The 17,739-nt window shown below is 45.5% G+C and overlaps 1 protein-coding gene and 1 long non-coding RNA gene across 7 annotated transcripts in view; one reads left to right on the forward strand and one right to left on the reverse strand.

Moving 5' to 3' along the window:
• TTC28 (tetratricopeptide repeat domain 28) overlaps positions 1-17,739 on the reverse strand; it is a 577,193-nt gene that overhangs the window by 77,856 nt on the left and 481,598 nt on the right. For all 4 annotated transcript variants that reach the window (XM_036993107.2, XM_036993106.2, XM_073223237.1 and 1 more), the window contains 4 exons: positions 13,983-14,092; positions 12,173-12,302; positions 9,664-9,882; positions 7,578-7,743 (listed from right to left, as the gene is read on the reverse strand). In XM_036993107.2, coding sequence (XP_036849002.1) covers positions 7,578-7,743; positions 9,664-9,882; positions 12,173-12,302; positions 13,983-14,092 — 625 coding nt within the window. The remainder of the gene's footprint in view (positions 1-7,577; positions 7,744-9,663; positions 9,883-12,172; positions 12,303-13,982; positions 14,093-17,739) is intronic.
• LOC140846534 (uncharacterized) lies at positions 431-17,734 on the forward strand. 3 transcript variants are annotated; one of them, XR_012125714.1, is made up of 4 exons: positions 431-1,353; positions 1,465-1,620; positions 5,280-5,391; positions 15,330-17,734. It is a non-coding gene; the product is annotated as an uncharacterized lncRNA (long non-coding RNA). The 3 variants fall into 3 exon arrangements; XR_012125716.1 differs by having other exon boundaries at positions 15,345-17,734; XR_012125715.1 differs by lacking the exon at positions 1,465-1,620.

A 17,739-nucleotide genomic window follows, 5' to 3' on the forward strand; every position in this document is an offset into this window, starting at 1 on the left:
TTGGGCTAAACCACTCACTCATCCACTCTCACTGATGGCATGTGGGTGTTTCCAGGGCTTTGCTGTTGCTTACAGCGCACCTCTGAACATTCTTGCTTGGGTGCAAGAGACTCTCTTAGATCTTACACTAAGGTAACCTGGGTCAAAAGGTATGTGAATATTCAGTTTTTAGAATATTCAGAGAGTAATGCCAAACTGTCTTCTGGTGTGGTCATGCCAATTTACTCTCTCATCAGCCACATGTATCTTGCGGTCCCACATCTCCTCCAATACTTGACATGGTCAGACTTGTTCACATTTGCCATTTGTTATCAGTCTAGATTGCACTAATTCATAAATGCTGATGACCGGTCATCAGCATTTATGAATTAGTGCAATCTAAATCAGTGCTTTGAAATAAGAGATGCATTGGATTATAAAAATAACTTTCACTTAGAAAATTCAGAAATAGAGAAAAGTACAAAAAATAACAAAAAACAAACCAGCTATCGTTTATCAAGGTTTAATACTCATATACAATGAAGGAATATTTACTGTATTATAAGGGCATCTACAGTAGCAATGTATTTAAGAACCCCTCGGGAGCACTCCTTCCAGATCTGACTTACTAAAACACAGCCCTGTTAGCTTTCTAACCAGTCCGTTTAGCGTCCCCAGTGTGCCACTGCTGTCCCAGGTGCCCAGGAAGCAGAAACTCTGGCGAAGTATCAGAATTAAAAACTGAAGATGTGTTTTGAAATTCATAACATCTCCCTTATGGGAGGTTCAGGTTCCATACGGTGGTTTCAATCTACGCCTCTTTGATCTGGAAGGAAGGGACTGGAAGTTCTTATTAAACACTTAATAAAAGTAGTCCTTTTATTTTAAGTCCATTTTCAGAAACGCCTTTGTAGCACTGTACTTCCTTTCAGCAGCAATATCATTAAGGAGAACAAAACCGGTCTGCTGATTAACAAGGACACCACCGCCAGGCTGTGGGGGACTGAATGCCGTTGCTCCCCAAGGCATGGGGACTGGGTTTCTAGGGGCAGCGCATTTTACACCCACTAGGAAAAGAGAATCAGTAAACCAGCCCAGCATGAACAGAGAGTCTGCTTGCAGCACACCTTCTGGTGACTGAATTTCAAATTTACTGACATCTCGCAGCACCAGGCACTGTGTTAGAGGCGGGAATCTAGAGAGAACAGTGCACCTGCTTTCTGTGACATCAGTGTCTGCTCAGGAAGACACACAAACCAGGTGATTATGAAACAAGAAGAAAGAAGTTAAGTGCCATTATTAGGCACCACAGAGGGAAGCAAAAACCTGACATGGACCGGGGACCTGGTGGTCCTGGTGGAAACAGGGAGAGGGGTGAGTAGGGCAAGCAGACTACCCACAGGAAAAGTAGGAGGGAGAGGCTCTCATTCCGAGAGTCAGTCAGTTGTCCACTCAGACATTTATTAAGCATATACCGTGTTGCAGGACTGCCCTAGGGACTGCGTATGCACAGGTGCATGAACCCAACAATGACGCTTCCGGAAGGCCTCTCTGAGGAGTTACAATTTAAGAAGGAACAAGCCACACCAAGAGTGGAGGGCGGAACTTTACAAGAAGGGAAGGCATGTGCAAAACTTCAGGGTGAGAAATGCGTTGGTATGTCCACAGTAGGGCAAGGAGACTAGGGGGCCCCAGGGAGGTAACACGCTGAAGGACTAGAAGTGCCACTCGAGGGGCAGACCAGGGCTAGAGCTCATCGGCGTATGCGCCAGCAGAGGGAGCGCGAGCTGGAGTCTAGACCGTCAGAACCTTGAAGGGGCTGTGTTAGGGGCAGGCTTTGTGATGGTCGGCAGAACAAGGGAACAGTCCCCAGAACATTTAAGAAAGGTCACTCTGGGGGCCTATGAGAGGGAGAGGGAGCAGAGAGTCAAGGAGGAGGTGGCAGTGCTGGCTCAGGACAGAGATGACGGGGACATGCACTGCACGTGTGGCAGTGGAGACACAAGTAGGGTGGATTCAAAATGTGTTTTTCATACCTTTTCTTATCGTGCTAAAAAACATACTCCCATACTGTTTTCTGTAGTGGTTGCAGTGTTTCACATTCCCGCCTATGGTGCCGAAGGGTTCTAACTTCTCTTCCCCCTTTCCTACCCGTTGTTTTGTTCTCTGATAGTGGCCGTCCTAATGGCTGTGAGGTGATACGTCACTGTGGTTCGATGTGCATTGTCCTGATGATTAGTGACGCCGCTCACGGGCTTCTTAGCCATCTGTACATATTCTTTGGAGAAATGACTGCAAGTCCTCTGCCTATTCTCAAGTCAGATTTTTTTGTTTTTGTTAGGTTATAGGAGTTAAGTATTCTAACTAGTTTGGAAATATTTCGTCCCACTTCGTAAGCTGTCTTTTCAGTGTTGCTTGTCTCCTTTGCTGTGCAGAGATCTCTAAATGTGACATAATCCCGTTTGTCTAATTTTGCTTTTGTTACCTGTGTTTGTTGTGGTTTCATATCCAAGAAATCATTGCCATGGCCAATGTCATGAACCTTTTCCTATGAGTTTTACAGTTTCAGTTTTATGTTAGGCAAAAACCTAAACATAAGACCTGAAGCCATAAAAAAAATTAACTCAAAATGATTAACTTTTCAATATGATGTAAGGCAAGGGTCCAACTTCATTTTTTTTGCACATGGATATCCAGTTTTCCCAGCACTGTTTGTTGAAGACACTATTCTTTTTCCATTTTGCAGGCTTTGCACACTTGCAAAAGATCATCTGACTGCATTATGTGAGGATTTCTTTCTGGACTATCTATCCCATTAGTCTATATGTCAGCTTTATGCTAATATCTTACTGTTTTGTTTACTGTAGCTTTGAGGTATGTTTTGAAACCAGGAAACGTGTGGCCTCTAGCTTTCTTTTTCTCTCTCAAGATTGTTTCAGCTACTTGGGGGTCCTTTGAGATTCCCTGAGAATTTTTGGATGACTTTTTTCTTTTTTTCTTTTTTTAATGCCTCTGGGATTTTCATAGGGATTGCACTGAATCTGTAAATTGCTTGGGGTAGTATGGACATTTAACAATATTAGGTCTTCCAATCCATGAACATGGGATGTTTTTCCACTTACTTGTGTCTTTCTTTCAGCAATGTTTTGTAATTTTCAGTATACAAGTCTTTTATTTCCTTGGTTAAATGTATTCCTAAGCATTTTATTCATTTTGATGTTATTATAAATGTGTTTTCTTAATTTCCTTCTTGGATTATTCATTGTTAGTGTATAGAAATACAACTGATTTTGCATATTTATTTTGTATCCTATAACTGCTAAATTCGTTAATTACTTCTAGCAGGATTTTTGTGTATGGGGGATCTTCAGGGTTTTCTGCATGTAATGTCACCTGTGAAGAGATGTAATTTTACTTCTTTCTTTGCAATTGGATACCTTTTATTCCTTTTCTCTTGCCTAATTGTTCCGGCTAGGACTTCCAGTACTATGTTGAATAGAAGTGGGAAGAGAAGGCATCTTCGCCTTATTCCAGGTCTTAGAAGGAAGGCTCTCAGTTTTCACCATTGAATATGATACGGCTTCTCATTATGTTGAGGTAGTTTGTTGAGTGTTTTATCATGAAGGTGTATTAAATTTTGTCAATGACTTTCTCCGCATCTATTGAGATGAGTGTGTAGTTTTTGTCCTTCATTCTGTTAATATGGTGCATTACACTGACTTAGGAGAGAAAGGGGGAGACTCAAGAGTTAGGTTTTCGATGTTTCAGTCTAGAGATGCCTGGAAGATACCCAGACAGCAATGTTCAGCAGGCAGCTGTACCTGCAGACCCAGAGTTAGAGATGACCGGGCTGACGTGGAGGTGGGGAGCCACAGGGCACACTTAGGGAACAGAGGGGAAGGGTGGTGGCTGCAGCATGGAGTTCACTGAACAAGAAGAGGAAAACAAACCTAGAAAGCCCTCCTAGATCTAGACCATGGTGCCAGGCTCCAAAACTTGGATTTTATTCTGTAAACTAAAATTACAGAAAGATTTCTTTTTTCTGGTCTGTGAATGACACAGTTGTTTATTCATGGCTATTTATTCCTGACTTTAAAGTAATACATGTCCATTGTGAAAAAAACTAAAAATAAAGTACAAAGAATAAAATACAAGCATCTATAACACCACTATCCACCCATAATTACCACTAACAATATGGCCTGTTTCTCCCATGGATTTTTTTATTTTTCATACTTATTATACTTTTTATATATTACAAAATTTAAGTTATACTATACACAATAATTGGATATCCTATTTTTTCACCTTATCTTTTGTCACAAGCATTTGGTTATATGATTAAAAAATCTCTGTAAATATAATTTTAATTATGACATAATATTGCATTGGATAGATATAAAATAATCTGACATTCAATTATTGTGAGCATTTAGGTTAATTTTTTTATATACTATATAGGCTTGTTATAAATATTCCTATACATACATCTTTATTCCATTTCTAAAATGACAATTTTTGGGTCAAAGGGCATGAACATCTTCCAGACTTTTGATACTATTGGCAAATTACTTCAGAAAGGCTAAACCAATTTATATCACTAGGGTATGAGACTGTTCATTCACTGCATCCTTACTATTATTGAGCATTATGGCTTTAAAAATATTTACTGATTTTATATATAAAAAATAACTTATCTGTCATTGGAATTTGCTTACTGGTTTCATGAAATGTAACACAGAAAACCAGAATGTCACAAAAACTCCATTCTAGTAAATTTAAACCACATCACTGAAGTGTTCAGTTTTAATATCATAATGGAGACCTGAGTTTAAGCACAGAAGATACAAACAAATTTCTAATAAAACCAGTCCAAAGCAAGAAGAAAGATCTTATTTCTGGCAATCCGAACTGGGGATCACAGCTGCTGAAGGCAGCCGAGTGAAGTCAGGTTGCTCATCAAGCCCCCCAACCCCCTAGAGATCCCTAAGGACTCATCCTAACTTGTTAGCTTTATGGCAGAGGGGGACAGAGTCTCCAGTTCCCCCTTTCTCCCTCCCAGGGATGAAGAGCTAAGCTATAACCCAAAAGCCATTTTTTTTTCATTCAAAAAGCACCTGGAAGCAAAATTACTCAACCCCCGTATCATAAAGGAACTGCTTAGGCACAAGTGTTTGCAGCTGAACCACGGGGCCCAATAGGACGGACACTGGGAAGAACTGAAGGACAACCTTTTCTTATAATAAATTTTAATCTAGATACATGAAACTTGGGATCAAGTGAAATCTATTTTCATGCAGGCTGAGCCCTGTCGGTGGTTGGTCTGGACTGAGGTGACGGGCACGCCCACCACGTGGTTGCAAGGCCGACGGCACACAGAAACCCCCTCTGCGTGTGTGGACGTTTCAAACGGTAGGTGCTACACACCCAGGTCCCTTTGCGATCTCATTTCAGGTCAGTCTCTAGACTGTGGCCTTACAAATTTGAAAACCTGATGTTGTTAATGTGCTCAATGAGGCTTTGCCTGTTGGGAGCCCACTTTCACTAAGCAAGCTCACAGACTATACAAATTAGAATGCCAGTTTATTACATATATTCTCTATCTGTAAGAAGATTTACATTAGAAACCAAATGATAATCAGAAAGTTTGACAAGAAGCATGGGACCTGACCAAGGGGAGGCAGAGAAGCCGGGAAGTCTTTCCCACCGAGGACCGCTGAAGGCCTTTGTGCATACGCCGGGGTGGCCTTCATCTCGATTTCTCTCCATCTCTAGGACACATAGTAGGCACTCAAGTGTTTGTAGAAGGGAGGGGAGGTGGGAAGGATAAGAGGCTGAGGCCTTCCAGCCTCTTAGCTAAGGTTCTCACCCCCCTCTGACAGTGTTAGACAGGGGCATTGCCAAAGTCTGCCCTGCTTACTCCCTCTTTGTGGGTGTTTCTACTGTGGGCCAACCATTCCCCTTTAACACTCACTCTGGGTATACAATACCCTTGTTCAGGTTAACAGTTTAATCAGCCTGGCCTAAGTGCCTCTCTGTCTGCTGAAGATGACTTGTATATTCCAGGCCTTACCTACTTAATGGTCATTCATAATTAAAGCTCAGGAAGTAGCCTTACTTCCAAGTTCTTGGGGTTACCACACTGTCAGGCCCTATAATCAACACACCACTCCCCAGGATCAAAGACAAGGATGATCTGGGCCATCCAGGACGGGCAGCAGTCATAGAAGAAATAAGAGAACAATGTGTGCATGTGGCTGAAGCCTGTTCATATCACATATAAACAGAAGCTAGAGACGACAGTCATACATGCTTTGGCTTTTTTCTCAAAATATGATATTAATTTTGATAATTAGAAACAGAACAAGCACTGGCCTGGGAGTCTGGGTGAGATCTAGATGGTTTTGATCATGGCTCTGACAGTAACTTGGCAGTCAGCACGTCCTGTTCTGTGCTGGCTTCTGTTAAACAAGGGGGTTGGGCTAGATGACCACCACAGTCCCTTCCAGGCTTGACATCGTGTCACCTAAGACCTGGTCCCTGACATCATAAGCCCCCCAAACATGAGTCCAGCTACTGGCAGTGACCAGCACACACATGGCGTCTGGGACAAGCATCTCTGGAGGAATCACAATGACACCTTTAGGCTCATCATGACAAGTAAAATCATTCAAGAAGCAAGCAGACGTCCTCAGGACCTGACTCCAGCTAACACAGCAGATGCTCTGCCACACGGACCCTCATCAGTCACCGGATGGAGGACAGAGACACCAGGGAAATGGGGCTCTGACCCAGCAATAAGGCACCCCCCTCTTCCAATTTTCCCCAGAAGCAGGACCCGAGTGGAAATTATTTTCCATATGTAAAAGAGTCAACCATGATAAAACGTTCCCATAAGCATACAACTTCCACCATCTTTGCATGGTAGTTTTCTTTATTGGAGCTCCACTTCCTTCACCTCAGCGCCCCAACATATCCATCTTTTCATGGGTGCTCAATTACTCTCTTAAACACACATTCACCTATAATACAAACTCATTATGAATCTGTTTATACCAAAAAAATCATCCCCGTTTTAATTAGCTCGTATGTTAAATTCAAAGTCATGCTTCCATTTAAACATTCTACAAACCCTCCTTATAAAATGGGCATCTCATTCACTATGTAAGAATTCGTTCACCATGTAAGAACTTGTTCGTTATGCTTCAGAAGATTGGAGACTGACGAGAATTAGGCTTGAGATGGATTAATGATTGTACATTGAGCGTTGACCCCCCTATACTGAATTTTATTGTTGTTAACAACCATTTGATCAATAAATATGAGAGATGCCCTCTCAAAAAAAAGGGCATCTCTGATAAGGCCCTTCCCTGTCCGAAAGGAAACTACCGAAAAGAACAGCCAGCCTGCTAAGAGGTTTGCGCTCCAGAAACACGTATTTGTTTTCTGCTGCAGCAGCAGTGGAAGGACTACGCACAACAGTGTGAATCCCAGGAGATTCCTTCCATTAGCTCAGATAGGATGTTTATGAAAGAAACAAATGAAAACCTGAGATTGCATCTGAACACCGGATTGAGAACCCTGGACGGACTACTTGCCTGGAGTAGTAGGACTCCACGCCCAGGGCCTCCCGCACACCGGCAATGTGCTGCTCAAGGGCCGAGCTGATGGCTGTCGGAAGAGCGCCGCCGCTGCCCGCCTGGAAGTCGCTGGAGTTTTCCACTGAGCTGTCGCCCAAGTAGTGCTCGTGAAACTTGAGAATTCCTGCAACAAGACAGGCACCGGCAACGTTACACACGACTGGGACCGGTGGCAGCGATGCCCACACTACGTGACCTCCTGACAAGCACCCCCCGCCTCCAACCGTGGGAAGAAATCCTGAGATGAGGTTTCCAGAGAGCTTTCAGGACTTCGGTCAGTACCCTTTTTACACCTTTTACCAACCGGGTGGTTGCTTGAAATCAAGAATTCAAGATAGGGCTTTTGCTTTTGATGATATATATATATTCAGAAGCTCCTGGAATGATGACTACTTCACAGGTATTTCAAAATAGATGCTTCTCGGAAGCACCAACTAGGGAAAAGTGTGCTTTGGAGAACACTGTGTGAGCACACCAAGGTACAATCTCCCCAGAAAGGGAAATCCTGAACTAAAAATTGAACTAGTCGTGTGGAAAATTGTTACTCAAGGACCTTCCATTTCACAAAAGCAAATCAAAATATGTAGTACAAAGCCCAGATGAAAACATTTTAAACCCATTTTTAAATAAGACTAACTGGTCAACCATCAGTAATGGATTAAAGGAGCAAAAAATGATGGCTACACGAAACGGAGGCAGTCCAAAGTGGTTTTCTGGCAATAAACACAGGACATATTCTCAAATGGTAATGAGGTGTGTCAGCCCTGGAAAATGCCGGTCCTCCCTGGCTGGATCAGAGCCCCGCTTCCGAATCTCATTAAGAGCAAAGAGGAATGGAAAGAGAAACAATAGGAGCCTCATTATACATGGCTCATTATTACAGGGATTTGGATATACCACCTGTCAAATCATGTCCCCCAAAAGTAACAACCACAGAGAGAGAGAGAGAGAGAGAGAGCTCCACACTCCGTCATCAGCTGTGCCCTCCTGGGTGTTAGTGCCCCTGGGGCGGGTGGGCTGGGATTCATCCCCCTGCGGCTCACTCACCGAGCCCCTCTGAACATCACAACTGAAAACGTTTAGCATAAAAAGGTCAGCGGTGAGAATGTTCTTTATGGAAGGCCCATAAAATCATAGAATTAAGGGGAAAAGGTTATAAAAAATAATGTGAAGGCATAGAACGTACAGGCACGAGTGCTCAGAACCCGAGAAGCATCTAAGAGCTGTCATCCAACCATCATTTTTTTTTAATCAAAGGGATAGAAACATAATCAAGAAAGCCTTGTCAATTCTCCCTGGCAGTTGAATTTTTGAAACTGGCTTACAGATACTCAAGAAGCCCATTCTTCAAGATTCCCAATTATAAGATCCACTTCCCCAGTCAATAAACTCTAATTGGATCTGGTGTGTCTCCAGCACGGTAAAGCCATCAGCATTTTATTATGCAAAAAATATGGCCACACCAGCTAATTAGTGGTTCTGTATTTAGTGAAACTGTTACAGCCTGAGCATTTAATGCCGATTTAATCAAAGGGGATTTTTACTTTGAAATAGGTTTACCACAGAACTGGTTAAAATGGGTTCTGGTAACTCAGAATTTCAAGCATAAGACTTCACTTATATATTGTGATAAGAGTTGTTGCTATCATTTTTGTCTTTAACTTTACCATGACAAAGGGTTACAATTAAATCATATCTAGAAAGAACTTGTTAGGACTTACGGTCATCGCTTTATTAGCTAATGAACAGCTGCCTAAAAACAGGGCTGCTAGTGAAATTAATCCTCCTGCTTTTAGTCTTCCTTGATGAATGCTTTACACATTCACTAGCAAGCAGCAGTGATTTCTTGGGGGAATGAGAAAGCTGGGCTGTCTTGTTAACTGAATTCCCCACCATGGACTGTCTACTGTGGCTGAGGTTTTGCTGAAAGCAGACATCAACTCCTTCCTCTGACCTACAGTAACGCGCCTCCTTCCACCTCTATTCATTAGACTTTCACAGTCTGGTGTCTTAATTGCCTCCTTTCCATGGAAAGAGATCTTACCTGCCCCAGGGGCAAGCAGCCAGCTATACAGGTAGCCAGCAGCCAGGGAGTAGTAAAGCACTAGTCCCCTCTGGCCGTTCACCATCTCCAAGATCTGATCAATAGTGACTGGGGAGTAGGGGTCGGAGTCCTGTTGTCCTGTCTGCCGCTCTACCAGGAGATCGGCAAATGCCCTCGTCCGTCCTCTTTCTGCCACGGCCAGGGCTTCATCGTGATGGCCTGGGAGACAAAGGAACAGGCTGAGGAGTCCGTGGGATGGGTGCTCCCTCCAGAGAGACATCACGTACAGAGATCCTGGGCAGGAACCCCCCTGCCCCTGTGCTCCAGTGTGTGGCCAAGTCTGTCACACTGTTTCAAGTCCAACCTCTTAAGCCTCTGACGGCTGCAGTGTCCACTCTTATAAAACCCCCCAGTCTCAGAGTCTATGCCACCCCAAGCCATCAGGCCTTCCCCTGTCTTGCAGCCACACCGCAAGGGAGACTCGTCTGTTCGGAGGCTGCATGCTCAGCCCCGCCCACCTCTGCTCCACACCCAGAGTGGATCCCTGGCCTCCTGGCTTCTGACCCCACTCACTCGGCTCCTGAGACCTGACTTTGCTCCTGGGTTACTCTCTCACTCCCCTGGCCAACTCTGATCCGGACTTGGTGCTGGCGAATGCACCCTACAGGACACAGCCCCGGCCCATCTTTCCATCTCTTCTTGGTGCAGCCTCTCTACGCATCACATCGTCCAGCCTCCCCACCCCCACCACAGTTCCCCCAAATCATACTTCTGTGCCTTTACACATGCCACTCCTTCTGCTGAATCTTTTCCCTTTCATTGACCTCGTCTCAAAAAAAGGGAGCCTAATAGTCGCCCTGCTCCTCTCGAAGGGCTACTGTGCAGCCTCACCGAGGCACCGTGTCCGGTAAGCACTCTTCAGAGCACCACATGTGTAACAGGTGATATTGTTGTTAGAGCCGATGCCTCATTTCATTCTGCGCTCCCATGTGCTTACTTTTCTTCTAGTCCCGTGGGCCAAGGGTTTAAACCTTTGAGGTCTCTAATTCCTTGAAAGTGTTCTCTCTCAAGCCTTCCCTCGGTCTTTCAATCCAATTTCTAATCCCACTCCCTCTAAGAATCGAGTCTGTAATTTAGTTCAAAGCTAAAGCACAAGTGTGGGACACATAAACATTTAAAGCCACAGATAAGCAGTGATTCTATAGCATCTTACTATGCTGATGGACAGTGACTGTAATGGGGTATGTGGGGGGGACTTGATAATGGGGGGAGTCTAGTAACCATAATGTTGCTCATGTCATTGTACATTAATGATACCAAAAAAAAAAAAAGTAAAGCCATAGACTTTCAACTGAGGATTGTTTAGACCTACTGAAGGGGCACAATGCAGAGTACCGGCATGCATTGGAAATCAAATACAGGAGAGTTGCTAGAACTAGGGTCCAAAGAGGGAGTGGACAGAGGCAGGAGCCCAGAGGCTGCAGCGCCAAGAGGACTTCAAGGATGCCTTGGCCCCTGCAGGTGAAGTATTAGGAGAAAGTGGGGATTTTTATGTGTATATGCAAATGTCTCCTTTTACTCTATTAAGTTATTAACTGGAATAGCAGGGATAATTTCTCCACACATTGGAAAAACGGCTCTGAAGTGTTAGACAGACTTAACATTGTGATTATAATAGATGATAAATTGCAATCCCAGGCAATGAGTACATTCAATAGATACATTTTTCAAGGGGAAGTCTGAGCATTCATATAGATGTAGCAAAGGATGGGTTATTGACAAGGCCTCAGCAGCCAACCTCAGAGATGTTGTGAGTTCCTGTAAATGCCTCCTCAGCCCGAGGCATGGGCTAGGGAAAATGGTCTTCAGAGATGGACAGGCCTGACAAGAGGCAGAGGACCGTTAAGACCCAGAGGAAGGAAGATGCATGTGGCCCCTGGGCCAGGCAGCACACAGACCTGGGAGAATCATCACTGACCACACCACAGCCCAGAGGACAGACCCAGGGACATCTACTAGACAGCAGCATTAAAAGATATGTGGCAGAGGAAATAGGGAAGAGGCCAGGTGTCTTCTCAGGCACTCCCCCCAGGTTTTAAGGTGAAAGGGAACATGGGTGGGGTGCAGGGGGGTGGGGACACCTGCTTCAAGTGTCGCCATCTCTGGGACACTGTCTCTGGCTCTTGGGTCTGCCTGCCAAGCCACTCTGTCTCCAGAGCGCCTGAGTTTCTTTTACCATTGTGCTAATCACATCCTTCTGAACTTGCTAGCTTCTGTCTCTCAACAGGCGGAGAGCTTCTTGAGCTCAGGAACCAGGTCTTTGACTTTAATCCACAGGACTGGCACACAGCACATAGTAGGTGCTCTACAAATATTTGTTGAATAAATGAACAAACGCTCAGTGGCTCCACAGTCTGTCGTAACAACAAATCCTATTTTATCACAGCAATCACAAAGAGACTTAGACACGCGAGCGCACGCACACCGTGGGGACCTGAGCTGCTCTCACCTAGGCTGACAAGCACCCGCTGCAAAGCCTGGTAGGATGACGTCTGCAGGTCGAAGAGGGAGAGCTTGTAGTCTGTGCTCAGCTGTGCCTCATGTCGGATCGACTCGAACAAGGCTGACGCCCTATAGAGCTGCAAGCAGGGGACAAAGAATATTATTCATCCCCAGAAACTACTGTCCAACTGTTCACTGACTGGAGACAACCTGTGCTCACAAACTTGGGGCACAACCTAAAAACAAATGTTTAACATTTGAAAGAATGAATTTTCATTTCCAGATAGGCCCTTGTGGACCTGAAAAGGCATCAGATCATACCTAGTAAATTGTAATTTATGTAATCGATTTTAGACAGATAAGGGGATCTAGAAGACAGGGCTACAGAATTTGAGTCTGCAACGTGTAAGAAGAAAATCAGCCATTAACCCAACCAAGTGATGATTTTGATTGAAACAAACAAAAAGCTTCTCGTCTTGTCATCAAACAGCCATAATTCACCACCTGTGTGACTCAAGGTGCCCCAGGATGGGGTGAGCACAGGGGAGGTGCAGGCAGGCTGGAAATCAGGGGAACTGGGAGAAAATGAAATGAAGGCAGCCACGCTCTCAGGTGGGGCAGCTTTTCACAGACAGTTCAGCCAAATCAAAAACTGCGTCCCCAGTGGCAGCCCAGGGTCAGGTCTCTGCTGGACTGGCCCGCCAAGGGCCATGCCCACTCCCAGGGATCTCTGCAGGACTGATGGCTCCAGAGGACGCACTGCCCTGCTGCCCTAATGGGCTTCTCTACCTGAGACACGACTTCTCTGTGATATTTATATGCTGGGAATACAGCACCAAATTTTAAGTTAATGCAAATTTAAAAAACCAAATTCATAACCTTAATGGATATAGACATGAGAGACGAATGTATTCCCAACTCTGCTACTAGTCTGCTGTGTGACTTTTAGCAAGATTTGGAGCCTCAGTTCCTTCTCCGTAAATGGGATAGTTATCATTCCACCTCACAGGGTTATTTGAAGAGTAAATTCTGTGCGTGAAATACTTTGAGAGGTATAAATCACTAAATTAATACAAGTTTTAACTTTTAAAACCAGGAACTGGAGAATTCTTTAAACTGCTTTTAACAGTTCAGGAAGTACAGTGAAATACCAAACATTCCAGGAAGTTATGGCACAAATTCAGTCACATCGCATCCTCGAGTCCTGTGAGCACCTCTGCTGGGGGCCTTGGTTCACTTACCCTGTGCCCGCCTCTGCCTAGCACAAAGGCCTCTGCAGTAATTACTCACATTGCCTATGCAGTTGAGTATGTGATTTTAGGTAATGCCATCTCACACCTCCTCCAACCTGACAGAGGGACCCGTAACTCTAGGATCCTTCCAAGCTGCAGAGCCAGCATGACAGCGGGCTTCTCTTCAACTCTCTGTACATGTGCAGAAACATGAACTATGCGTGCATGTGTGTGTGTGTGAGAGAGAGAGAGGCATATCTATTAATATAACTAGAAACCCTCAAAGACATTAAATCAATAATCATGAATTCTTAGATTACTTCCTTAAGTCATAAAAGGTATGTAATTTCATATTAAGGCTTAATGAGGAACAGCATCACATAATACAAGAATTCCACAAGAAATTATTGAAAAATTTATCAAAAAAGTGAGCAAGAGTCTTTACTATGATTCAACGCCTCTGGGCTGGAAACCCTGTCTGTCAGTCCAAGTGCAGAGGTCAGAACCTTCTGGCAAATGCCATCACTACCAGGACAGTATCCCAAGACCTCCCCTGCTTCTGGGAGCAAACCCACTCCCGCTCACCTGGTGTTGGGCCTCCTCCAGGTTCCCACTTGCCCAAAGGGAAAGGCCAAGACCGTGTCGAATTTTGGCTTCATCTTCTCTTCGCCCCAGTTGCTCAGCTAACCTTAACCCTGAAATCAGAGAAATTTTAAGGACACACTGAAGACAGACAGTTCCACCCTGCCAAGGAATCCTGGAGGGTAATTCTGCCTCAGGTATACATAAAGTATGTTAATAACCCAGGTAGACAAAACGCAGGACAAGAGTAGAATCAGCAAAGACACAGTAAACACTCTCTCCAAATTTTGTTTTGGTAGGGACACTCTAAGATGCCCCAGCCAGGGCTCAGGCATTGGCTGTCAACAAGAGACAGGCTTGCAGGGCAGGCAGAAACACGGAAATGAATGAAACCTAATTTGGCCACCCTCTCAGACGCAAAATCCCTAGGTTTGCGAGTGAAAAATCCTGGCCTGTACATTCACCTAACCCAATTCTTTGGCTGGCAAAAGCTTTTCCTGACAGTTCTAGGGTAAAGTACAGAGGCCAATCTAGTACTCTCTCCTCTCTCGCCTGCACAGCACCCAGTGCATGTTGACGAGCCACACATCTGATGTCCTCCCGAAAGCAGAATGCTCACACTGCCTGACGCTGCCTTCTGTTACTGAGGCCACTGACACATTTTGCGTCCAATCTGCTTTTCCTTGAAGACTGAGACTCTGATGTGCCTCAGCGGGGTTGCAGAACAAGTGCTATTATGAGTTGAAAGCCTGAAATGAAACTGTCCTTGTTCTAATGGCGCTCAGATAGGCACCTGCCGTTTGGGTCAGTTACCTACAGTGAGCTTCTGGATTTCGGCACACCAGCCACCTCCAGCGCTTTGTGGGAATCAAATCTGAGGGCAGCCATTCACTGTAATGGGCACTGAGCCGTTCTCAGCATCACTTGCCCTTATTATCTTGCTCTCTGCACACAGGAGTTAGTTTGTGCAGAAGACAGCAGGAAGGCTCCCACGCTACAACGGTGCGCACAAAGGAAGGCCTTTCTTTTTTAAATCTCATTCGGGGTAGATGGGAGCCTGCCTCTGAGCATGCTGGGCCCATGCAATTTTGGACTTTTGAAAAGGAACTGAGTCAGTTGAGAGGCCAATAAAAGCAATACTCAGGTTCAAACTCATAAAATATTATGTATTTCAAAATGCACGTAACTCAGAAAACTTAACAGCTTTTTAAGTTTAAATCATATCATTAGGTAACAAAAATAGTTGCAGATTACTCACATGGTTTTGGGTGAAGATGGTTTTTGGGTGAAAACCAGGATACTGGTTGTTTTAACCTTTACTGAGCTAACCATATTCATTCTTCAACACAGCTCTCTCCTTGCTAGGTCTGTTTACTAGTTGGAAGCAAAATCCACGGCGGTAGGCCGCCCAGGTTCGTGCTGCGGAGCAGGGACTTTGCTTTGTTCCTGTGGATCCCCAGCGTGGAGGACAGTCCCTGGCCCATAACCAGAGGTTGGACAATGAAGAGCTCAAAGCCCACTGGACAGCCCCGGTGTCTGTCCTGCCCCTGTTTCTATCTGCTTCTGCCTCTTAGGAATCTGACTCACCCATCTGGCTCTCCCAGACCCTTGTTTGCCCAGAACTAGTTGTGCGACTCCAGGTAAGTCACTAAGCTGCCCCAGGCTCCCTTACTTAACTTGCAAAAAGAGAAAAAGCTGGATGAGGCCTGTGGTTTAACCAAACAGCGTCTACACACATCACCTGGAGAGTTTGTTCAAAAGACTCGGACCAGGCCCCACCTGTGAGATCCTACCGCACTCCCTGCCTGTGATACCGATCTGCAGCCCCCTCCGAAAGCCAAGAGAGAGACGCCACTGAGGTGGTGTCCACCCGCACTGCTCCCTCATAGCAAAAGGCTGCTGACCCGACTCGGGGCACTCAGAGCCTTCCAGGGCTCCTGCACCACAGGAGCTCACAAGAGGAGGCATCTGGTTTGGTCCACGAGGCCCACCAGGCCCTCCGGAGGATCACAGCCACAGACAGACACCATGGGGATGCCCCGGTAAGAACTCAGATCTCTGCAAAGCTTCAGATCACAAGGAACAATCAAAATAAAATCGAGAGTTTTCCCTAAATACGGAATTATGTTACAATGGCTCGGGCAAAGCAGTTGCTTTATGGAAACAGTATTTCAGGAGGTACAAAGGAACACAGATGAAAGGTGGTCATATGCTGCATCTGATTTAACAGTTTTCACAAATTCAACTGAAAATCGCCCCAGTCTGTTGGAATTTGACCACAGTCAAGTTTCAGAAAGCCAAAAGCCAACTCTCATACATGATGCACTGGGGCAGAGCTCCCATGGAATGGGAGCCAAACAAGGTCTGGGAAGTGGCTCCCAGCCTCTCTGTATCATCTCAGCCTGGGGGCCAGAGCATCTGTGGTCTGTGCAAAGGCAGACAGCACCCATCAGTCCCCCGCCCGCTCTCTGCTTCGCTTCCGGCCTCCCTCCCTCCCGGCTCCCAGCTGGGCTCAGAAGCATTAGGGGTGTGACTGCCCCAGTCCCACTCCATTCTCAGGACACTAGGCATAACTCTACACGGGGCCTTTCAAGGTTCCTGGGGTCAGAAAACCTGGGCTGAACCCCACCCCACCCCCTGACAACTGCCTGGTCAGGACCAAGCCACTGGGCTCTCTGAGCCTCAGCTCACTTGGCTACAAATGGGAATAAAAAGATAACACCTCTCAAGGTCACTGTAAGAATTAAATCTGAAGGACAGTGACTGCAATGGGGTTTGTGGGGGGGACTCGATGGTGGGGGTGAATGTAGTAACCACATTGCTTTTCTTGTAAAACCTTCATAAGAGTGTATATCAATGATACCTTGATAAAAAAAAAAATTCTCACTGCAAAAAAAAAAAAAGAATTAAATCTGATGAAATAAACCATATAGGCAAAACCTTTAGAAACCGTACAGGGAGTTTTTGCTTGAAATCAGCAACCATTTCCTTTCACTTCTGAGCCGAGAACATCCGATCTGCTTTTTCCCTCCCGGGATCGGAGGACGTAGTGCACCCATGTGGGAAAGGGTCTCCCGGAGCAGAAGGGTGAAGAGGTGGAGGGTACACACATTGCTGCGGGACTTCTGCTCTTTTTGCAAGGAAAGGGTGCATCCAAGGGTGACTGTGCTTGGGTCACTGCCTGGGACCTGGGGTGGGGAGTTGCCGTCCTTTTCCGGGCCACCTGGAACAAGACGACTGCAATAGCAGCCCACACTGCGGGTAATGGGCAGGGGGAAGAAATCCTGGTGACTGAGTGGCCCTCAGACTGATGCCTCTGGATCAGACCTCAGCTGCCACATCAGAATGGACTTCTCCATAGTGTTCATACAGTAGATATTTTCTATAAGGGACAACAGGTCCTGGAACAGACGGGGTTTTCCTCTGACTCAGGCCCTTAAATTTTACATTAGACCTTATTTATCTTGTGTGAGAATGAGCTGCTCAGCAGTACAGGGCTCTGAAAAGCAAGCAGGTTTCTAGGTCCTCGGGCAGCTTGGCTAGCAGAGTAAGACAAGCAGGGCACTGACTTCCGGACAACGGAACACCTTTGCACTTTTAAAGACAAGGGGCCAGAGTCGGGGGAACCATGGTTTAAGTCAACTGATGGTGTGACCTCTGAAATCCTCCCTGCAAGCAGAAGGGGCCACCCGCACTGTGCGTACTTCCTTCTGAGGAGGCTCTGAATTCAATCTCAGACGGGCCAAGAGACTGGGAGAGA

The sequence above is a fragment of the Manis javanica genome, chromosome 15 (genome assembly GCF_040802235.1).
Source record: "Manis javanica isolate MJ-LG chromosome 15, MJ_LKY, whole genome shotgun sequence".
Lineage (NCBI taxonomy): Eukaryota > Metazoa > Chordata > Mammalia > Pholidota > Manidae > Manis > Manis javanica.